Source organism: Lemur catta, chromosome 1 (assembly GCF_020740605.2).
Source record: "Lemur catta isolate mLemCat1 chromosome 1, mLemCat1.pri, whole genome shotgun sequence".
NCBI classification, from domain to species: Eukaryota; Metazoa; Chordata; class Mammalia; order Primates; family Lemuridae; genus Lemur; species Lemur catta.
In genome coordinates this window covers 109,688,885-109,713,353 of record NC_059128.1, presented here as the reverse complement: position 1 = coordinate 109,713,353, position 24,469 = coordinate 109,688,885, and the positions used below count along the sequence as shown (strand labels likewise).

General features: G+C 41.6%; 1 protein-coding gene across 2 annotated transcripts in view; it reads right to left on the bottom strand.

The window, feature by feature from the left end:
• The window catches only part of ADGRE3 (adhesion G protein-coupled receptor E3), a 43,170-nt gene extending 21,161 nt beyond the window's left edge, over positions 1-22,009 (bottom strand). The window contains exons 1-7 of one of the 2 annotated variants that reach the window (XM_045545391.1): positions 21,902-22,009; positions 17,414-17,464; positions 15,102-15,224; positions 12,495-12,650; positions 9,630-9,667; positions 6,132-6,306; positions 3,796-3,915 (exon numbers count right to left, since the gene is read on the bottom strand). In XM_045545391.1, the coding sequence (XP_045401347.1) occupies positions 3,796-3,915; positions 6,132-6,306; positions 9,630-9,667; positions 12,495-12,650; positions 15,102-15,224; positions 17,414-17,464; positions 21,902-21,926 (688 nt within the window). In that variant the 5' untranslated portion in view covers positions 21,927-22,009. The remainder of the gene's footprint in view (positions 1-3,795; positions 3,916-6,131; positions 6,307-9,629; positions 9,668-12,494; positions 12,651-15,101; positions 15,225-17,413; positions 17,465-21,901) is intronic. The other variant, XM_045545399.1, reaches the window with a different exon arrangement.
• Positions 22,010-24,469: the final 2,460 nt, after the last annotated feature.

Genomic DNA, 24,469 nt, shown 5'->3' with positions numbered 1-24,469 from the left:
CTAAATAAAAACAAAATAATAAAATAAAAAACAAAAACAAAATAAAATAAGAAATAAAAGTGAATTGTATTCAGTGGCATAGAGTACATTCACAATGTTGTCATTACCTCTATCCGATTCCAAAACACTTTCATCACCTCCAAAAGAGACCCCATACCCATGAAGTAATCACTACCTTGCCCCTCCCCAAGCCCCTGGAAACCATTAATCTACTTTCTGTGTCTACGGATTTATCTATTCTGGACATTTCATATAAATGCAATCATACAACATGTGACCTTTTGTGTGTGGCTTCTTTCAGTCAGCATCACATTTTTCAGGCTCATCCTTGCTGTAGTAGATATCAATATCAGTACTTCCTTCCTTCCTATGGTCAAATAATATTCCACTGTATGGACATACCACATTCTGTTTATCCATTCATCCACTGATGGACATCTGAGTTGCTTCCACCTTTTGGCTATTTTGAATAATGCTGCTGGGAGGACAGTGTATTCTTTTTTTAAAATTTTTTATTAAAAATTTTTTAATATGAAAGGGGAAGTGAGACGGGAGATTCAGTATCCCCCCTTTTTTTAGACAGGGCCTCACTCTGTCACCTGCTCTAGAGTGCAGTGGCATCATCATAGCTCACAGCAGTCTCCAACTCCTGAGCTCAAGTGATCCTCCTGCCTCAGCCTCCCAAGTAGCTGGGATTATAGGCATGAGCCACCGTGCCCAGCCAACAGTGTATTCTTCTGTGTATTAGTTTAAGCTATACTGGGGTAAGCCATTGTCTTAATTAGGACTTCGCACTCTAGGTCTGATTAGCTCAAATCAGAAACACCACAGTTGAGAGAAAGCTACTACAAATATTAATACTTCAGGTGTCTTTATCTCCGATCAAGTCAGACATTTTTCTTTTTCTTTTTTCTTTTTTTTTTTTTTGAGGCAGAGTCTCACTCTGTTGCCCAGGCTGGAGTGCAGTGGCATCATCATAGCTCACTGCAGCCTCAAATTCCTGGACTCAAGCAATCCTCCTGCCTCAGCCTCCAAAGTTGCTGGGACTACAGGCATGCACCACCACGATCATTTTTTCTATTGTTAGTAGAGACAGGGGTCTTGCTCTTGCTCAGGCTGGTCTCCAACTCCTGACCTCATGTGATCCTCCCACCTCAGCCTCCCAGAGTGCTTGGATTACAGGCATGAGACACCACGCCTGGCCTGCCATTGTTTTTCACAAGAGTATTTCTCCACTGGAGCTGAGGTCATATGGACCCTGGAGGGTTCATTGTAACACGCAGTGCTGGGCCCCACCCTCAGAATGTGAAATCATTCTGTCCGAGAGGGGACTGAGAATTTTCATTTCTAGCCTGTTCCTGGGTGATGTTGATGTTGCTGGTTCGGGAATCACCCTTTCAGGATCTCTGGTCTGAAAGGTTCTGGTTGCCTGACACCAACTACAATATTAACGGTACAGAATCCTGCCCCTGGAGTATGGCTGCATCTGCCTCAAGGGAACCGTTGATTGAAGGTACAGCAGAGTCCTTAGAAGGACAGAAAGCTGGGACTTTGCTGCATTTACAGAACATGTTTTATGATTAGGATGTGTTGAGCCTACTCGGTAATAAATGTTTGTTTAATAAATTACTGGCACATTGGAGAATATGTTGTGAAACTTCCTTTTTTCTTGTTTTTGAGACAGAGTCTCATTCTGTTCCCCATGCATGGAGACGTCCTTTTATTGTAGCCTGGCTCAGGGGTAGGAAGATGTGGCTAATTCTCCCCCACTTCTAACCACTGATGGCTACAACTGTCTATCAAAAAAACAGAACTAGGCTGGGCATGGTGGCTCACGTCTGTAATCCTAGCACTCTGGGAGGCAGAGGCAGGAGGATCACTTGAGCTCAGGAGTTTGAGACCAGCTGAGCAACAGCAAGATGCCGTCTATACAAAAAAATGGAAAAATTAGCCTGGCCTGGTGGCTCGAGGCTGTAGCCCCAGCTACTCTGGAGGCTGAGGCAGGAGGATCACTTGAGCTCACATGAGCTGTGAGCTATGATGATGCCACTACACTCTAGAGCAGGTGACAGAGTGAGGCCCTGTCTGAAAAAAAAAACCCAAAACAAACTAAATAGGTCATTTTACCATTTCAGAAGAATATAAGACCTGCCATTATCACCTTCCTGTTCTCATCTCTCCTTTTTCTCTTTTTCACTTATTTTAGCCCCAGTGGCCTTTTTGCGCTTCCTTGAATATGCCAGGCATGTTCCTGCCTCAGGGCCTTTGCACTGGCTGTTCTTGCTACCTTAAACATGTACTCTTTCCCTAGATATTATAGCTGCATGGTGGGTTTCTGGCATTCTCTTTTTCTTTTTTTAAGAGACAAGGTCTCACTCTGTCCCCCTAGCTAGAGTGCAGTGGTGTCATCATAGCTCACTGCAACCTCAACTCCTGGGTTCAAGCGATCCTCCTGCCTCAACCTCCTGAGTAGCTATAAGCCCATGATGATGCCTGGTCGGTGATGGTTCATTTTAATGTGTCAACTTGGCTAGGCCATGATACACAGATATGTGGTCAAACAGCAGTCTGGATGTTGCCGTAGAGATATTTTTTAGATGAGATTAACATTTAAATCAGTAGATTTTGAGTCATGCAAGTTTCCCTCTATCATGTGAGTGAGTCTCATCCAATCTGTTGAAGGCCTTAAGAAAAAACAGATTGAGGTCTCTTGAGGAAGAGGGAATTCTGACTCCGGACTATCTTTGGATTCAAACGTCAACATCAGCTGTCCTTCCTGGGTGTCCAGCCTGCCTGTCTACCCTGCAGGTTTTGGACTGGCCAGTCTCCATCATCACAAGAGCCAATTCCTTAAAGTATCTCTCTCTCTGTCTCTCCCCCGCTCCCTGCCCACAGGCACCCTATTGGTTCCATTTCTCTAGAGCAGGGGTACCCAACCTATGGTGAGCTGTTGAATTATTTCATTATATATTACAATGTAATAATAATAGAAACAAAGTGCACAATAAATGTAATGTGCTTGAATCATCCTGAAACCATCCCCCTCTCCCTGGTCTGTGAAAAAATTGTCTTCCATGAAAATGGTCCCTGATGCCAAAAAGGCTGGGGACCTCTGCTAGAGAACCCTGATGAATATTCCCACTGACGTTTCCTAGGATAACCTCCCAAACAAATTCCTTACACTTGTTCCAGAGTCTGTTCCTGGGTGAACCCAAATCAAGACACCCCTGAACTGCAAAGAAGTCTCCTCCATGCTGAAGAATAGAAATCCTCCACCTTGGGAGGATGTCTTTTGTTTTTTAAAGGACAAAACTCACATGACACAGTCTGAGGGTAGCAAACACATTAGAGAAGGAGCCTACTGGGCTTGTGTCCCCATGACTCACACAATGATAACTGCTCTGTGTGAGGGATTCTTTTTTTTTTTTTTTTTTTTTTTTTTTGAGACAGAGTCTCGCTGTTGCCCGGGCCAGAGTGAGTGCCGTGGCATCTGCCTAGCTCACAGCAACCTCAAACTCCTGGGCTTAAGCGATCCTACTGCCTCAGCCTCCCGGGTAGCTAGGACTACAGGCATGCGCCACCATGCCCGGCTAATTTTTCTATATATATTTTAGTTGGCCAGATAATTTCTTTCTATTTTTAGTAGAGACGGGGTCTCACTCTTGCTCAGGCTGGTCTCGAACTCCTGAGCTCAAACGATCCGCCCGCCTCGGCCTCCCAGAGTGCTAGGATTACAGGCGTGAGCCACCGCGCCCGGCCTGTGTGAGGGATTCTGAAGGCAGCTATCACATGTACCTTGTATGTTTCCCTGGACAATGTCATTGCAATGGATGTCCAATGAGTTCATTTGGGCCTTCAAGCTGAATGTCTTCTTTTCTTCAGAGCAATTGTCCGTAACCACTCGAGTTTCAATGGCTGGTAAGAAAAGCAATGGGCAGGCTTAGTGATGTTATAAGACATTTCAAAAATGTGCATAGTAGCCAGTTGTGGTGGCATGTGCCTGTAGTCCTAGCTACTCAGGAGGCCAAGGCAGGAGGATCTCTTGAGACCAAGAGTTCCAGTCCAGCATGGGCAACATAGTGAGACCTTGTCTCCCCACAAAATGTGCATAGCAACGTGAACATCTCCATTACTGAATGTCTAGGATGTGCCAGACAGTAAGCTAAGAGCCTTATACATGTCATTTATTTTTATTCTTTATTTTTTGTAGAGACGGGGTGTTGCTATGTCGCCCAGGCTGGTCTTGAACTCCTGGTCTCAAGAGATCCTCCTGCCTTGGCTTCCCAGAGTGCTGGGATTCCAGGTGAGCCACTGTGCCTAGCCTCATGTCATCTTATAACCGTCTCCTATAACCCCGTGAAGGATTATTATACAGATGAGGAAACTGAAGTTCAGAGGTTAGGTGAGACTGTAACTCCTGCAATCACGTTCTAGCACATTGCCTTTGAAGCAATAATTCTATTTCTGTGCATTTATCCTCAGAAAACAATCATGGACAAGAGGGCAGATTTGGCTACAAGAAAGTTCCTAGCAGCATAGATAACAATGGTGAAAAATGGGTTCTTACCTAGACTCTCAACAAGAAACAATTCACTTTCTATGGCCATACCACCCTGAACGTGCCCGATCTCGTCTGATCTTGGAAGCTAAGCAGGGTTGGGCCTGGTTAGTATTTGGATGGGAGACTTTTGACAAGAAACAACTGATTACATAAGTGATGACATTGCCCCATAATAGGAACCACGCTTCCAGTAAAAATGAAGTCATGAAAGGATTGTGATCAAGAAACAAGCTCATGGGCTGGGCGCGGTGGCTCACGCCTGTAATCCTAGCACTCTGGGAGGCAGAGGCAGGTGGATTGCTCGAGGTCAGGAGTTCGAGACCAGCCTGAGCAAGAGTGAGACTCTGTCTCTACTAAAAATAGAAAGAAATTATCTGGCCAACTAAAAAATATATACAGAAAAAAAAATTAGCCGGGCATGGTGGCGCATGCCTGTAGTCCCAGCTACTCGGGAGGCTGAGGCAGTAGGATCACTTAAGCCCAGGAGTGTGAGGTTGCTGTGAGCTAGGCTGATGTCACGGCACTCACTCTAGCCCAGGTAACACAGCGAGACTCTGTCTCAAAAAAAAAAAAAAAAAAAGAAACAAGCTCATGGAATAAAAGGTAACCAGGCGAGGTGATGGATGTGCTAACTTGATTGTGGTAATCATTCCACAACATATGTATATTAAGTCATCACGTTGTGCATCTTAGAGATATACAATTTTATATGCCAACTTCTTCTCAATAAAGATGGGAAACAAGAAGAATGAAGCTCATGAAAATATTTAGTTTAAAAAGCAGATGGCACAAGACTGGACATGAGTTGGAAATTGTCCAGCTGGTTGATGGGTGTAGCAGGGTTCTTATTGTCTCTTTTGGTGTATATTAGCAGGGTTAAGAAAAATCAAATAACAAAATAGTGCATCAAGAATGATGCTATTTTAATTATATTTCATAATACTACAGAGAAGAGAGATAGAATAATCATAAATATAGCAATCACCACCCTAGTTCTAAGTGCATTGCATGCACTACTATTATTCCCATTTTACAGATGAGGAAACTGAAGCCCAGTGAGGTGAAAGCACTGGTCCCAGATCAAACAATTAGGACTTGGCAAAATCAGCAGAGATGACCCTGATGCATAATCTGAAAAATGGTTTAATTTTGAACTTAAGTGTCCAGATTCCAGTTTCCCAAGAAGGTTAGGCATTGAATTTTCAACAAACAAACTACTTTTAAGTTAAAATTCCAGACCTGGGATTAGAAACCATGGGCAATCTTTTTAGTAAACAGCTTTACTGAGGTGTACACTCCCAATGTGATGAGTTTTATTGGGTGTATACACCAGTGAAACCAACACCACAATCAAGGTAGGGAACATTTCCCCCAATAATTTCCCCCCAAATTTCTCATGCCTCTTTGTCATCTCTCCCTCCTTCCCTTCCTTGTCACCATAGATACATTTGCATTTTCTGGAATTTTATATAAATGGAGTCATGCAGTGCATTTTTTTTTCTAATTGCTTAACCCAGACCCCAATGTGTAACTAGTCTTCAGTATATATAAGGTGATATCGTCTTCTTACCCACAGTACTGTTTTGGACTTCCTGGACTTTTTGCCCTGGGAATTTCAAAGCAGTTTTTAGAACATTTAATTCCACATCCCGGAGGATAGATGTAGCTGTGGATGCAACTTCTTGCTTCTTTTCCGTTTGCCATTTGGTGATAAATGACTCAAATTGGTCAACAATCTGTTGCAGCTTTAAAGACATAAAAATTTTAAAAAAATGTAATCTGATAGGTCCCATATCTAAAAGAATGGCAGAAAGCATGAGAAAGCAGGCTCTGGAGCCAGAGGAACCAGGTTCAAGTCCTGACTCCGTTGTTTACTGGCTGTGTGGCCTTGGGCAAATCACTCAGGCACTCTGTGCCTCAGGACAGTAAAAGGATCTCATAGAGTTTTCTGGAAGATTAAATGAGTTAAGAGATGCTATGTTTTTAGAACAATTATCTGTATCTAGTAAATATCATGTAAGGATTTGTTAATATTAACATCTTTTTCCAACAAGGTAGCGGTAAGTTTGTTATAAAGAGACCAGTGGTTCTCTCCTGGGGGTGATTCTACCTCCTCCCCACCACTGGAGATATTTGGCAATGGCTGGAGACATTTTTGGTTGTCATGACAAGGGAGTGGTTGCTACTGGCACCTAGTGGGTGGAGGCCAGGATGTTGCTCAACATCCTACAATGCACGGGACAGCCCCCATCACAAAGAATGACCCAATCTCAAATGTCAATAGTGCTAAAGTTCAGAAACCCTAAAATAGAGTTATAGCCCAGAACACACTGTTACTGGCCTTTTTAAATCAAGAAATTTGTCTATGAAGGCTAGCAGAGAGTTGGGTCAGTGGCTGGGGAAGAATGAAGGGCCAAAGTGAAGTTTTAAAAGTCATAATAGAGGTGATTTAAAAGACTACTTTTATGCCAATCCCACCTCATCCTTGTAGTCGAAGTGTGGTCCTTGAACCAGCAGCATTGGCATCACTTGGGGACCTGTTAGAAATGCAGAATCTGGGCCCCAGCTTAGGTGTACTGAATCCAAATCTGTACAATGTGATCTGAGAGACCAAAATAGGTGACCTTGTGTCAGCTAAAACAGACCCTGAGGTTAAGGGAAACAAAGGTTACCTATAGATCTAGGGTTCAGGGCCCAGCTGGCATGGCAAATTTCTAAATTCTTATGCTACAAGAACAACCACACCTTTGCTAAACTCCCTAACAATAGGAGCTACCAACTCTGATTTATAGCCCAGATCACTACAGTCCTGATTGGACAGAATAATGGCCTTACAAAGGTTCTTTTCTCATAAGCAACTGCAGAGCTTAAGCCAGTTTCAAGCAGTTTATAGAAGCTGTGCACAAACTGTATTTGTATCCTATAGCTCACCTTTTTGTCATCAAGAGCCAAATCCCACCTCATTTTAATGCTAAAACCCCAACCCTAGGTGACCATGGGATGTATGTTACATATATGTTTACTCATTACTCATGCGCTCAACTCCCCTCATAAATATGTATACAGTCTCCCCAAACCTGCTATTCTGTGACTCCATTGTGGAATACAGACTCTGTGAGGCACAAAGACCCAGTCTGTACCTTTCCTCCTTGAAGAGAGAGCACCTTCAGTCCACGTTGAAGACTCTCTCTTCCCAGTTTGCAAACTATCATCCTCAATGAAGCTCTCCTTCCTATTTAGCCATCCTGGTGTTCTCTTGGACACCCTTAATAAGCCCCCTAAGGGATTTCTGGGCACATGAAAGTACTAGACAGTAAGTTCCATCAGAAAAGGGATTTTGTCTTGTTTATCCCTATTTCCTAGCACCTAGAACAGTCTTTGGCAAATAGTAGGTGCTCAACAAATGTTCATGGGATGAATGAGTGCCCTTATGAGGAATATGATATCGCACCAAAGAGTTATAAGCAGAGTGATATCTAAAAAGTGTGGGAGAAACTTTCAGAACTTGGGTTCAAATAAACCTTTTCAATGTGCTGTTCTTTCAGTCCGATGAGTGTTCTTGGAAATTATGAGCTGAGTTTTCTAGTTTAGGAGTAGCCTCCCCTTCCCTTGCCTGATACATACAATATTGCTTATCTCCCTCCTCTAAATCATGGCTGAAGTCTTCTTGGCTTAAACTCATTTTTACAGAATAGATGCTGAAGTATTTGCCCTTTGGAATTACTACTGCAGTTCTGATCCAGCACGACGACTTTGTATTTATTTGGCAATGAAAATTTTTTTTATTCAGGTGAAATTCACATAACATAAAATTCATTAAAGTGGATAATTCAGTAGCATTTATACATTCACAATGTTGCACAGCCACTAACTTTCTGAAACATTCCAAAATGCTTTTCATCACCCCCAAATAAAATCCTGTGCCCATCAGCAATCACTCCCCATTCCCTCTCCCCCAGCCCCTGGCAAACACAAATCTGTTTTCTATATCTATGGATTTGCCTATTCTGGATATTTCATAAAAGAGCCAAACATGGAAGTCTCCCAACCCACATATGTTGTTGCACAAGTAATTTTTTTCACTTGACAAAATATCGCAGACTCTACATTTAGCCCTACTGCATTACTTTTAATAGCTGCATAGCATTCCACAAATAATTTTTTTGTATATCCCCAATGCTGAGGGACAATTATTTTGTTTGAAATTTTTTTTCACTATTTCAGATAATGCTTCAATAAATACTTTTGTAGAAATATCTCTGTACCCTCAGGAAAGTATATATATTTTTAAGCTCTATTACAGCCATTGGATATTTGGTCATCTTTGTTGCAGCAGCTCAACATACCCTAATACACTCTCTTAGTCTGTCTGCCTTGGTCTGGGTTAGCCCCTTGTCTTTAGAGAGCAGTACACACACACACACAGACACACACACACACACACACACACGCACTATGTATATATCCATATCTATATCTGTACCTGTATCTACAAGTTATAGATGCCCACTGCCTAGTAAGAGATTGATTCATTTTGAGCTTAATCTCATAAATAGATATAGATATGTGGAGGATTGGTTCTAGGACCACCTGGGTGCACCTAAATTGAGCATACTCAAGTTCCACACTAGCCCCTTTGAAACCCACATATAGGGAAAGTTGGTCCTCCCTATATGTGTGTTTAGCATCTTGTGAATACTGTATTTTTGAACCATGTTTGGTTGAAAAACATCTGAGTATAAGTGGACCCCTACAGTTCAAACCCATGTTCAAGAGTCAACTGTGTATACAGTGACATATCTACAGTGAGACATATAGTGATATACATGTAGTGATATACCTAATGATATATACAGTGATGTGTATCTCTCTATATTTATATATACGACAGTTATATATAATATGTAAATATATAAATGTTATATAATAATATGATATTACATAGTAGTAATATTATATAGTTATATATAATATATACACTCTGCCTTAACTCCACCATCACTTGCTAATTTGGGGGTTTGTAAATATTTGCTACCTGGCTAGGTTCCAGGGATCAGCCTGCACTCACCTCTTTCTTGCCTTTGTTTGTCTTTGAGGAGGTGGCGTCTGCAAAAGATATTAGGAGGGAGTTACTGTTAGAATTGAGAGTGACCATGTGGAGTGGCGGGCAGGTAAGGTGGGCAACTTTGCATCTATGTTCACTGACAAGGTTATTTGCACATGGGGGGATCAGAATATGAGTCCCTTATCATGGTGTATAGCAGTGGTTTTGAGCTGGGGGTGATTTTGTTCCCTAGGCAGCAACATTTGGCAAAGTCTGGAGATAGTTTTGGTGGCGACAACTTGGCGGGGTGGGGGAGTGGGGGAGATACTATTGCATCTAGTCGGTAGAAGCCTTGATGCTGTTCAATACCCTGCAGTGCACAAGACAGCTCCTACCACCAAAAATTATCAGACTCCAGTATTGCTGTGGTGGAGAAACTCTGGGCATAGAGGAGGCAGAAAAATGAAAGCTCCAAATTCGTTAGTTCAGTCTTGGCTGGAAATTATACTGGAAATGGACAAGAAAACAGAAAATTATGAAAGCTTCATGGTTTTGAAGTCAGCCTGTCTGGGAATTATAACCAAAACAGAAGCTTCAGTTTTTGGTTATTGGCTATTAACAAAGAGCTTTTTGTTGCTTCCTGTACTTTGTGAGGACAACCATCTGTATTCTAGAAAGACGAGGAAAGGCTAACAATTGTTTACATATCTGTTACCATCAGGCTGAGGTTAAATCTACACTTATTCTGGATCTTGCTTTTCAGCTGAGTCTGTTTATTAAAAAGGGCAAAGACCTTTATTGTAACATTGAAGGTTTTGTCTCAAGAGTTCAAGAACTTTGACTTACAACCCTGAGTCTAGAATATGCTTGTTATAAGAAAGAATCTTCCTTGTAGAAAACTACCCTTTTGAGTGAAAACTGCAAACTCTGTCATTGAGGGATTGCTTGGACCTGCCAACCTTGGTAATACCTAACCCCAGATGGGCTCAGTCTGCGTCAAAGGACTGTGTAGAGCTCCTTTTTTTTTTTTTTTTTTTTTTTTTTTTTTGAGACAGAGTCTTCCTCTGTCCCCTGGGTAGAGTGCTGTGGCGTCAGCCTAGTTCACAGCAGCCTCAAACTCCTGGGCTCATGTGATCCTCCTGCCTCAGCCTCCTGAGTAGCTGGGACTATAGGTACATGCCACCATGCCCAGCTAATTTTTCAATTTTTTTTGTAGAGATGGAATCTTGCTGTTGCTCAGGGTGGTCTTGAATTACTGGTCTCAAGTGATCCTCCTAGCTCGGCCTCCCAAAGTGCTAGAATTATAGGCATGAGCCACTGTACCTGGCCCTCTGCCCCTTTTATGGCTTCCCTGAAACCCATGTTGCAGAAGGGCAAGTGAATAAAGAATGTGGACTCTTAAGACAGGCTGATTCCAAAGAGTATCAGAGACTGGGAATAGAGTGTGCACCCTGATAGTGTTGAGTTCCCAGTTGCAGTTAATTCCAGAAGCCCAGCTGCCTTTGTGTCCTTGAGTTCCAAGGCACATCCATGCATCCTTGTTATAAGCCCATCTTTGCTGCTTAAGTTAGCTTGGTTGAATTTCTCTTCCCTGCAATTCAAAGTCAAAAACCCACTTATTAGTTGGTGACCTTGGGCAAGTTACTTAACTTCTGCATTCCTCTGTTTCTTTATGTAATAAAAGTGTTTGCCTCATAGGATTACTGTAAATAAAATCATGCATGTAAAGCACATAGCGTGGAACCTGGAACATAGTACAAGTGAAATAAAAATTAACTCTTAGCATTATTGTTTCTCCATGTAATCAGCATTCTGGAATTTAGCTTTTTTTTTTTTTTTGACAGAGTCTTGCTCTGTTGTCCGGGCTAGAGTGCCATGGCATCAGCCTAGCTCACAGCAACCTCAAACTCCTGGGCTCAAGCGATCCTCCTGCCTCAGCCTCCAGAGTAGCTGGGACTACAGACATGTGCCACCAAGCCTGGATAATTTTTTCTATTTTTAGTAGAGACAGGGTCTCGCTCTTGTTCAGGTTGGTCTCAAACTTCTGACCTCAAGCAATCCTCCTGCCTCGGCCTCACAGAGTGCTAGGATTATAGGCATGAGCCACCGTGCTTGACCTGGAATTTAGCTTTAAAGTCTTTCTGTTATGATTCCTACAGTAGCCAGTACCTCATGGGCAGTCTTCCAAGTCCCATGTCTTTTCTACATATAGACTTTTCCCATGCATGTCATTCCCAGAGAGTTGTCATGTTTATGTGACATAGTACCTTCCCCTGTAGACAGATGCAAGGGTGGACTCAAACTGGACCAATTTGTTTATTCCCAAAGAATTTGCAGTTGGTCCCAAGAGAGTGTCAATTAATTTCTCTTTGGTTGATTGGAGCAGTAACAGTGGTAAGATCTGAAGCTGTTGGTGGTCATGTTTGTGTCCTGTGGTCTAGGAAGCAGAGACAGTCAGCCCATGGTGAAAGATAACAAAGGAACAGACCCAAAGAGGATCAGAGACAGCGAATGGGGCATGCACCCTAATGGTGTTGAGTTCCCAGCTGTAGTTAATTCCAGAAGCCCACGGCATTCCTGTCCTTGAGTTCCAAGGCACATTCACGCGTCCTTATCATAAACTCACCTTTTTTGCTTAAGTTAGCCTGAGTGAGCTTCTCTTCCTTTCAGTTCAAAGAATTCTGTCTCAATCTCCACTTTATCACTTTCTCCATCTCCAAACTCACATGCCTTCCTCACCCCATTATTTCCCTGAACTTGAACTTCCTTCTTTCCTTTTCCCTTTAGAAAATAGAAACATACCCTGGCCTGCAGAAGAACGTCTTTTCTAGTGTCAGACTCAATAAAAAAAATGAGGAAGGGAGGTAAGAGAAACAAGAGTTTTCTTACTCCGACAGGTGTTCTCATTGAAATTCTTGAATTTTGTGTCCCCAGAAAGGAGTTCGTATCCGGGGACGCAGCGGCAGTAGAAGCTTCCTTCGGCATTCTGACATTCAGCATTTAATCCACAATATATACTAAACGGTGGTTGACATTCATTGATATCTGGAACACAGAGGAGAAATTTCTCATTCATTTAACAAAGAATAGGAAGTGTTCAGAAGTTGTGCTCTTTTCCCCAGGGTCTGTGCTTGCTTTCCAAGACAAATCGGTTTAGGTAATGGTCATCTTTATTTCTTCACCTGTCCTCATTGACTTTGGTTTGGTTCTCCAAGAAGCAGACACTGAGACAAAGATTCAAGGGCAAGTACTTTATTTGGGAGGTGGTGAAAGCCCTGTGAAATGAAACAGGGAACAGAAGGCAGAAAATAAAGGGGGGGTTCCACTGTGGTCAACTGGGGTGCAGTTCCTCTGGGGACCTCTGGAAGGCAATGTAGCCCTGGGGAGCGAGGGATCTGGGGTATTATCCACCAACTCCTACCACTTATTGGTGGACAGCTGCTCCGTGTACTTTTTTTTGTTTTTTTTTGGTAAACATGTAATAGGTTAATTGTTGGTATTTTATGTTTAACAGCTTTATTGAAATATAATTCACATACCATACAATGAATTGATTTAAAATGTACATACAATCCCCATTTCTCTCAGCCCTGACTCCCCAGTACTTTCTGCCTGTCCTGAGCATGAGCTGAGTCAGTAGCTAGAGAAGGCCTCAGACTTGGGGTGCCAAGGAATGGCAAATTCTGAGTGTGTATAGGTATATAAATGGGATACTGACCATGTTGACTGTTATGCACTGAATATTCATATGCTCTCCAAATTCATGTGTTGAAACCCTGATCTCTGGTGTGGCTCTATTTGAACATCGGGCCTCTAAGGAAGTAATTAAGGTTGAATGAGGTCATAAGCATGAGGCCCCAATTTGGTAATATTAGTGTCTTTCTAAGAAGAGACACAAGAGCTCTCTCTTTCTCTGCACTCACTCACCCAGGAAAGACCATGTGAGGACACGGTGAGAAGGCAGCTGTCTGAAAGCTAGGAAGAAAGCCCTCACCAGAAACTGAATCTGCCGGAACCTTGATCTCATATTTCTAACCTCCAGAACTGTGAAAAAATAAATTTCTGTTGTCTAAGCCACTCAGTCTGTGGTATTTTATTATAGCAGCCTGAGAAGACTAATACATATGATAAACTAGCTAATTTAGATGTAGTTAGAATGTTTTTGTTAACTCAATATGTCTCCAGTCCTGTGGCTTCTTTACAATGATGTCAAATCTGTAGTAAACAAAGTGTAGTCCCTCTGTCTAGTACAGAAAATAGAAAATTTGGGATTTTCAGAGTATGACATAGTGTGGCAGATGCTGTTTGCTGCCCATTCAATAGTCACTCTACCCTCTTTTCTTGCTTCTTTGGGAAGTCAGTCATGATGATCTTGTTCCCATTTCTCAGATACTCTCTTTCTCAGCTTCCCTTTCAGCTAGGATGGTCATGTGACACAGCACTAGCCAATGAAAAGTAACAAATAGTCTTCTGGGAAAATTGTGCTTCATGATAAAAAGGACAAGATTATTCAGACATTTGATTTCTTGCAAATGAATGAATTATAAGGGATACATACAAGATATCAGGGAGGTAGATAATGGTTAATTTGTATTGCTAAAACCATAAAATGTTATTCTTTCATCTCCTTGTGGTAGATTAAAGATGGCCACAAATTCTCTTCTATTGAGATGTGGGATCAAGTTCCCCTTCACTTGAAACTGGGCTGGCCTGTGCCTTCTTTGGCCAATAAAGTGCTTTAGAAGTCACTATATGCCAGTGTTAGACCTAGACTTTAAGTGGTCTGGCATCTTCAGCCTTGCTCCCTTGGAAGCCATCTGTTGTGGATTGAATTGTGTTACCCAAAAAGATACACTGAAGTCCTAACCCTTGGTACTTGTGAATGTGACCTTATTTGGAAACAGAGTTTTTACAGAGGTAATAGAGTTGACATGAGGTAATTAGGGTGGGGACTCATGCAATATTACTGGTGTCCTTCTAAGAAGAGAAAAATGCCATGTGATGAAGGAGGCAGAAATCGGAGTGATTACAGGTGTGAACCACTGTCCTCATGTTGAAATTTGATGGCAAAGGTGGTAGTGTTGGGAGGTGGGACCTAGTGGAGATGTTTGGGCCATGGGGGCGGATCCCTCCAATGAATGCTCTCCTACAGGGGGAGTGCTTGTTCTTGTGGGATGGATGAGTTCCTGAGAGAACAGGTTGTTAAAAAGAATCTGCTTCCTTGGTTTCTCTCTCTTGCTTCCTCTCTCACCATGTGATCTCTTTGCCAATGCCTGCTTTCCCCTGCTTTCCACCATGAGTTCAAGCAGCCTGAGGTGCAGCTGCCCAATCTTGAAACTTCCAACCACCAGAATCATAAACCAAATAAACCTCTCTCCTTTATAAATTACCCAGTCTCGGATATTCTGTTATAGTAACCCAAAATGAACTAAGACAGCCTTCATTCTGTCTCCCTTTCTCTCGTGCCTCTGGGTGACTTAAAAATTACCCCTTTACCGTCACATGTTTCCAAGGGGAACGTGAAGAATTTCTTCCCAGATCCAGAAACATATCCAGGGTTGCAGGTACAGTGAGTGCCATTGACACAGGAAGCATTTGGGGGGCAGTGAGAACAGGTAGCTACAGAGAAAAGAGAGGCAGTCAGATGTCACCAGGGTAACAAACTCTGTTATCATTGGGCCTCACCTCTGGGCAGGGCCTCTTGAAGCCAAGGAACCCTGAACATTTTCCCTTTGTGAGATTTCAGTACATTAAAAAATTAGAGATACCAAACCCAAGTTACAAAAAAAGTGGGATTCCTGTTCATGATAAAGGACTGGGGTTGGTGTTAAACAAGCTAATTTTAACACAAGCATTTTCAGGGCAGCATAGCTGTGCTATTTTCAGCATTTCAGAATTTATAAAAAAAGAAGTAGTCGGTTAAGACCTTGGACCCTGAGTTCAACTCTGGCTCCCCCACTTACTAGCTGTGTGTCCTTGGGCAAGTGCCTTGACCTCTCTGTGTCTCAATTCCCTCATCTGTAAAATGAGTTATTGTGAGGATGAAGTGATTTAATATGTATTAATAAAGTGCTTTGGGAACTGTGCCTGTCATGGAATAAGAGTCAGTTATGATTATAAAAATTTGAATTTGTAGGGTCTCATAGGAGGTAGATTCTGATAATGGTACACATTAAAGTCATTTTTTTCAGGTTTCATTATTTATTATGAAAATAATACATTCACAGAATTGAAAAAGATCAAACAGTAAGTCTCTTGTCATCCTAGATTCTAAGCTGTCAACTGCTTATTGTATATTTCTCCACAAAATTTGAATGCTTACACAAATACATAAACATCCTTTTTTCTTTGCATGATAGGAATGTTAATATGTTCCTATCATGTAAAGAATCACTTGCTCTGTTCTGTTCTTTGGTTTTCATGTAAAATTTTGTCTGAGAGATTTTTCCACAGCTTCACATGTGGAGAAGCCTATTTATTTATTTATTTAGAGGTATGGTCTTGCTCTTTTGCCCAGGCTGGAGTGCAGTGGCATCATCATAGTTCACTGCAACCTCAAACTCCTGGGCTCAAGCGAGCTTCCTTCCTCAGCCTCCTGAGTAGCTAGTAGCTAGGACTATAGGCATGCACCACTGCACATGGCTAATAGAGATGGGGTCTTGCTGTGTTGCCCAGGCTGATCTCAAACTTCTGACCTCAAGCAATCCACCCACCTCAGCCTCTCCTTCCAATTTTTAACTTCATATTTGATCAGAAGAGTCTGCTCAGAAGAGGTGATATTGTCCTCAGTGGAACAAAGTAGTCACCTGCTAAATATGCAAAATTCTCCGGAATCTTTTTTGACTCATTTCTGTTCCATCCCTTCCCTTCTTGCTCAGATTCTGCTTAGTTCAGAGTGAGCTCTGAAAATCCACTCTTAATCTTTCCCAGGACTTAATAACTTACCATATTGCTATACTGGTTTAAACAGCATCCTCCTAAAATTTGTGTCCACCTAGAACCTCAAAAAATGCAATTTTTTTTGGAAATAGGGTCTTTGCAGATGTAATTGAGTTAAGATGAGATCATGCTGGATTAGGGTGGGTCCTATACGAACAGAGAAATCTGGACACAGACATATACAGAGAGAATGACATGTAATTATGGAGGCAGAGATTGCAGTGATGCATATACAAGCCAAGGAACGCTAAGGGTTGTAGCAACCACAAGAAACTAGGAAGAGGTCAGGAAGAGTCCTCTCCTGGAGACTTCAGAGCCCTGGAATGCTTTGGTTTTGGACTTTTGGCTTCCAGAACTGTCAGAGAATAAATTTCTGTTGTTTTAAGCAAAAATAAAATAAAATAAAATAAAATAATAAAAAAGAATTGCAGACTCTCAGGCTCCACCCTAGACCTAGAATCTGAATTTAGTGAGAGTCTCAGGAGAGTAATGGTAAACAGAAACAATCTTGTTCGTTATTTGTTGACTTTATGATCAGAATGATAGAGATTATCACTGCTTTGTCTCACTCCACTACAATGCTTACTTAATGAAACTTTGTGTGTTTTATTTAATGCTTTATCTATACGTTGTGCCCCTTGTGGTCAGCAAAAACAGACAGACACTTTAAAAAACAGACAAAAAGATAAATAAAAAGATATCTACATTTGACGTCATGGTTAAACAAACAAGCACAGGAGCAAGCCTTCCCAAGTATTGCTCCCAAAACAAACACTTTTCTTTAGCCTGTTGGAGAATGTGGGTGGCAGCTGGTCTGGTCTTGGGCCACCTTGGGCCATACTCTCTCTTTTCTGGTTCTGAGCACTCACCTTTGGGCTTCTGAGCCACAGCTCCAGACAAGCTCAGGAGCAAGCAGAGTCCTGGAACAGAAGGGAAACAGAAGGGAGAGACATGAAACAATCAAGGAAAAATACCAGGAAATTCCCCAAGGGCTGTATATTGGTTAGCTATTGCTGCATAACAAATCATCACAAAAATGTAATGCCTTAAAACAACATGTTTATTTTGTTATCTCTCTTGGTTTCTGTGGATTAGAAATCTGGGAAGGGCTCAGCTGGGTGGTTCTAGCTCAGGGGTCTCATATGGTTGTAATCAGACAATGGCTGTGGCTGGAGCAGCTGAGAACTAACTGGGCATTGTTGTCCCTTCATGTAGTCTCAGCGCGTGGGTGAGTTTGGGCGTCCTTCCAACATGGCAGCCTCAGGCTGGCTGCTTCAAAGGCACCTCTAAGCTCTAAGCATTGAGTGTTCCAGCCAACAAGGTTGGATCTCTTAACACCCAGCTCTGGAAGTCATGAAACTCTACTTCCATCATATTCTCTTTTTATAAGCAAGTTACAAACCCACTCAGCTTTGAGTAGAGAAAAATCAAATTCTTCCTCCTTATGGGACACTGGCAAGATTCTAGAAACACATCTTGGAAGGTATTATTTCCACCTTTTCGGAAAACAGTTTGCTCAGGCAGTCTTTACTGTGGCTGGTAAAGCACTCTTTCTCTTTCCCCAACTTTCTCAACATCTGGTAGAGTCACCAGTCACACTCCTGTTTCTGTAAAGACCTGAAGATGCTGGATGGATAGACGGCTTTTCCTCTCTTTCTTTCCTAATAAATCTTACGTCACTCTGATCACTTGTTCTCTCCTTACCTTATTTTCATTCTCATATGATTTCTGTGGGTCAGGAATCTAGGAAAGACTCAGCTGGGTGTTTCTGGAATACTTATTTCTAGAATTAGTTGCCATTTTCAAGGATGATATCAAAAATATTTAGCAACTCATATGGTGCATGAATTGGCTGGTCAGAATAAACTCTAGAGACCCTCTTTGATGCACCAGGCATTAATCTTTTAGCTGCTGAATTGTGGGGAGATGTGCACGCCAGGCATGGTGCTATGCACCTTAGCACATGAGCCCACTTCAGCGTTGCAGTGACTTCAGCAGGTAGGCACTGGTAGCATCAGCCACATTTTTTGGAGTAAGAAATGGAGGCCCAGAGAGGTTAAGTAACTTGCTCCTTTCACCAGAGCTAGTCAGTGGCAGAGCTGAGATGAAACCTGGGCTCTGGGTTCTAGCTGCTCACCCACCAAGCCACACAGCCTCTCTTTCAGAAACCCCGCAGGGCCCTGCATGCATGCAGGTGCTGTTCAGATTGCAGACACTATAGGTTGGCATGGTTATTGTGCCAGTGCTTTCCCCCCTAGAAGACGCCAATCACCAGATCAGACTGGAGTCTCAAAGTCCAGTACAGGGTGATATGCTACTTGGTCATTTAGGGCAATCCAGAACAGTTGCAGGATTTTGGAGAAAAGGCCCTAGGGGCTAGCCTTGAGCCTTTAAGGCTGGCCGAGAGGGCAATACCAACTCTTTTTGGACCCCACTGTATGAGAGTTTCCAATTGCTGCTATTGTAAATTACCATGAACTTAGTGGCTAAAGCAACATCAATCTATTGCTTTTACAGTTCTGGAGATCAGACGTCTGGAATCAGTCTTTCTAGGCTAACATCAAGAATGTTGGCATGTCTGGTTCCTTTTGAAAGCTCTATGGGAGAATCTGTTTACTTTTCTTTTCCAGCTTCTAGAGGCTGCCTGCATTCCTTGGCTCATGGACCCTTCCTAAATCTTTATTTATTTTTATTTTTTGAGATAGGGTCTTACTCTGTCACTCAGGCTGGAGTGCAGGGGCATCATCATAGCTCACTGCAACCTTGAACTCCTGGGCTCAAGCGATCCTCCTGCCTCAGCCTCCCAAGTAGCTAGGACTACAGGCATGTATGACTATGCCTGGCTAATTTTATCTCTTTTTAGTAGAGACGGGGTCTCGCTCTTGCTCAAGCTGCTCTCAAACTATCCTCCCACCTCAGCCTCCCAGAGTGCTAGGATTACAGGCGTGAGCCACCGCACTCAGCCTAGAATCCTATTCTCATTCTTAATGTGTTGCTCATTCCATCACCCATTCCTGTTCCAGCCAGTGATGTGGGTGGAGAGTTCATGGATAACCGAAATTCACAAATATTCCATCTCAGAAGTGTCCGGGACTCTGCCTCCAGTTGCCAAAAAGCAAGCTTCTGTCATGTTTGATTTCATAGATATATACTGAATATCTCATATATAGAAGGTACTGTGCTAGGAACTGCAAAGGAGAGGGAGACATGGCATTTGCTTTTAAGTATAGCTTATAGTATTATTATTATTATTTAGAGACAGGGTCTTGCTCTGTTGCCCACACTGGAATGCAGTGATACAATTATAGCTCACTGTAACCTTGAATTCCTGGGCTCAAGTGATCCTCCCACTTCAGCCTTCTCAGTAGCTAGGACCACAGGCACACAACACCAGGCCTGTAAAATTTTTTTAAATTTTTTGTGGAGATGAGGTCTTGCTATGTTGCCCAGGCTGGTCTAGAACTCCTGGCCTCAAGTGATCCTCCTGCCTTGGCCTCCCAAAATGCTGGGATTGCAGGTGTGAGCCACCATGCCTAGCCTATTTTGATAGATTTTATGGTCTATCACCTGCCTCTAAAACTAAATAGCTGTGAGACTTTGAGCATTTCACTTAACCTCTCTGTGATGCCATTTCTTATCTATAATGTGGAGACGTTGTGCAATAATGAATGCAAAGCAATTTTAGTCTGATTCCAGGCTAGAGTAGCTGCCTGGTAAATGTAAGCTTTGATTGATATTGTGGTTGTTGATATTGTTGCTTGATCTGGGGCCAGAAGGAGGGATGAGATTTCAGAGTTGGGGAACCATCTGTACAGAGGTGGTGATTAAAGTCATGGAATCATGAGATTCCTTAAAGGTAGAGGGAGTAGAAAAACAGAAGACCCTAGGCATAATGCTGTGGGAAAAGTGTTATAGGAAAGATCTGGAGCCAGAAGGCTTAGGTTCGAATCCTAGCTCTGCCATTTACTAGCTGTGTGACCTTGGACAAGCAACATAACCTCTCTGTGTCCGTTTTCTCATCTGTAACATGGGGATGATAATAATAGCATCCATCCTGTAAGCCTACTGTGAGGATTAAATGGGTTAATACATGTAAGGCGCATAGTGAGTTCTCAAAAATGTTGGTTGTTATTATTTTATGTGCATGAATTTATGGGGCACAAGTGTAATTTTGTTATATGCACAGGTTGCATAGTGGTGAAATCAGGGCTTTTAGGCATCATTCAAGTAACTTACATTGTAGCTATTAAGTAATTTCTCATCAGCCACCCTCTTTGACCCCCCCCCACCCTTTGGAGTCTCCATATTCTATCATTCCACGCTCTATGTCTGTATGTACACATTACTTAACTTCCTGTTATAACTGAGAACATGAGGTATTTGTCTTTCTCTGTCTGACTTGTGTCACTATAAGATAATGGCCTCCAGTTCCATCCATGTCATCATTATCATTCATTTTCTTGGCACAGGAAAAAGAAAAAGGAAGGGGAGGAAAGAATAGCAAGAGAGACAGGAAAAAAGTCAGTGCAATGCTAGGTCATAAAAACTTTCAAGGAGGAGAGGACATCAATTAAAAAAAAGAACGTGTGATGAAGAAGATGACAAATAACTCATTGCATTGGACCAAAAGGGAAATTTTGGCAATATTGGAGAGCATAGTTTGAATGGGTTGGTGAGGAAGGAAACCACAATCCAAAGGGAAAAGGAGAAAGTGTTCAAAGCAGAACAGAAGAAAGAGGAGAACGAGAAGACTGCTAATTGTTGAGCCAAGTAGCTCCTGACTGGGGGTAGGTTAAGTACAGTCATTGTTGTGGTCACACTGAGATGGGGAACCAGCAGGGCCTGCTTAACACAGAATCAAAAGCCCTGACCACCCTGATCAAAAACAGGATGTGGTGGCAGAACAAGTGAAGACAGGTCAAAACCAAGATGGCAAGGAAATTAGCTGCTGCTTGACCTTGCGGCTCATTATACCTGAGTTATAATATACTAGCACGCTAAAAAAGAATCTCCCACCAACATTTCCATGAGGGACCTTATAAAGTAAGGAAAGGGAAGGGTTCCCAGTTTTAGGAAGTCACTGCTCGTTTCCAGGAATAACATGAATATTCCTCCCCTGCTCAGCCTATGATTAAGCCAGTGCTTAAATAAAAAATAAATAAATAAATAAGCCCCAAAGTTGTACTTTTCAGCAGGGAGAACTAGCCTCTACTCTTCAGAGTAGATCTTCTATACCTCCTAAATAAAACTTGCTTTTGCTTTACACCATACACTCACTCTTGAATTCTTTCTCACACGAAGCCAAGGACCCACTTGGACTCCAACACTGGGAATTCCTTTGCTGCGACAACACGTACCTGGAAGAAGCCACGGCTGCCGCATTCCTGCGGTGCAGGTAACCCACTCCAGCCAGCTCTGGAAACTCTCTGCTGTGAGTCAAGCTAGCCACCTTGCCTATCTCAGGAAATCTCATGAGAATTGACACATGCATCTCAGGTCAGCTGACTCAGGAAATTGCTATAGGAAAAGTGAACTTCTTCTGCTCTTTCACCATTTAGACACAGGGTTCTGCTTTTTGTTTCCTAGTTTTTGTTATAGTTAATAAAGATGTATTATATGTTTCTTTTAAAAATTTTTTTTATTTCAGCATATTATGGAAGTACAAATATTTAGGTTACATATATTGGTCTTGCCCCACTTGAGTCAGAACTTCAAGTGTGTCCATCCCCCAGGTGGTGCGCACCGCACCCATTAGGTGTGTATATGCCCATCCCTTCCTCCTCCCTCCCATCTGCCCAATACCCGATGAGTGTTTTTACTATATGTGCACTTAAGTGTTGATCAGTTAATATGAATTTGATGGTGAGTACATGTGTGCTTCTTTTTCCATTCTTGGGATACTTCACTTAGTAGAATGGGTTCCATCTCTATCGAGGATAATACAAGAGGTGCTAGATCACCTTTGTTTTTTGTAGCTGAGTAGAACTCCATGGTATACATATACCCCATTTTATTAATCCACTCATGTATTGATGGGCACTTGGGTTGTTTCCACATTTTTGCAATTGTGAATTGTGCTGCTATAAACATTCCAGTGCAGATGCCTTTTTTATAGAATGTCTTTTGTTCTTTTGGGTAGATGCCCAATAATGGGATTGCTGGATGAAATGGTAGATCTACTTGTATCTATTTGAGATATCTCCATATTGCTTTCCACAGGCCTTAAACCTATTATTATGTTCTTGTTACTCTTGAAAATTCAGGTCCAAAGATATTCATTAAATCAACAAGCTAAATTTAGTTCCAAGTGCATGGGAACAGGAGTTAAGAAGCCTGGTCTTTGTATTTATCCATCAATGCATCCATCCACCATCCATTCATCTATCCAACAAATGTTATGTTGTCTCTGTGCTTGGTGATTTTATGTTAGGTTGATTCATTTTACTCAATCTTTATTTTCTCACATTTAAAATGGGGTTACTCTTGCCCATCCATTTATTCTTTTCTCATCTCCAACTTCATTGAGATATAATTGACAAATAAAAATTGTATGTATGTAAGGTGTACAACTTGATGTTTTGCTACACGTATACCTTGTGAAATAATCACCACAATCAAGCTAATTAACATATCCATCACTTCACATATTACTTTTTTTTTGGTGGTAGAACACTTAAGATATACCCTCTTAACAAATAAAAGAATACATATAATATTTTTAAAATTAGAGACATGATCTCTTTCTGTCAGCTAGGGTGATCCTTCTGCCTCAGCTTCCTGAGTAGCTGGGATTACAGGCACCTAGCTAATTAAAAAAATATATTTTTTTTTTGTAGAGATGGGATCTCTCTATGTTGCCTAGGCTGGTATCAAACTCCTGGCCTGAAGCAATCCTCCTGCCTCAGCCTCCCAAAGCGTTGGGATTATAGGCATGAACCATTGCACCTGCCCAGTATTAACTATAGTTACCATGCTGTACATTAGATAACCAAAACTTATTCATCTTATGTCACTGAAACTTTGTACCCTTTGAACAATATCTCCTCCTTGTCCTCCCTCTCCAGCTCCTGGCAATAAATATCCTACTCTCCGCTTCTATGAATTTGACTATTTCAGATTCTGCATGTAAGTGAGATGATGTAGTATTTTTGGTCTAGCTTATTTTATTTAGCATAATGTTCTCCAGGTTCATCCATATGGTCACAAATGGTAGCATTTCCTTCTTTTTAAAGGTTGTTTATTAATAATATTCCATTGTGTGTATGTGTGTGTATATATATATATACATATATGTATCTTACATTTTCTTATTAATTCATCTGTCAACATTTAGGTGGTTTTTATATCTTGGGGATTGTGAATAGTTCTCCAATGAACATGGGAGAGCAGATATCTTTATTTTTTTTTTTTTTTGGAAATACACTCAGAAATGGGATTCTATTGTTAATTTAGTACTATTTTAGTTCTATTATTAATTTTTAAAGGAACCTCCATACTGTTTTGCATAAGGCTGTACCAATTTGCATTCCCACCAATGGTGTACAGGATTACATTTTCTCCCCATCCTTGCCAACACTTGTGATCACTTGTCTTTTTGATAATGGCCATTCTAACAGGTGTAAGGTGGTAGCTCATTGTGGTTTTGATTTCCATTTCCCTGATGATTGGCAATGTTGAACATTTTTTCATATACCTGTTGGCTATTTGTAGGTCTTCTTTTGAGAAATGTCTATTCAGGTCCTTTGCCCAGTTTTTATTTTTATTTTTACTTTTGCTGTTGAGCTGTATGGGGGAAAGAAATACACTCATAGCATTAACAAAATTTGATTTTCTTTCCTTTATTTGTTAACAAGTACATTTTCATGGAAATGGCTCTAGGGAATAAAATCAGTTGGTGCAAAGGAAGTTTGGGAATAGAAAAATAG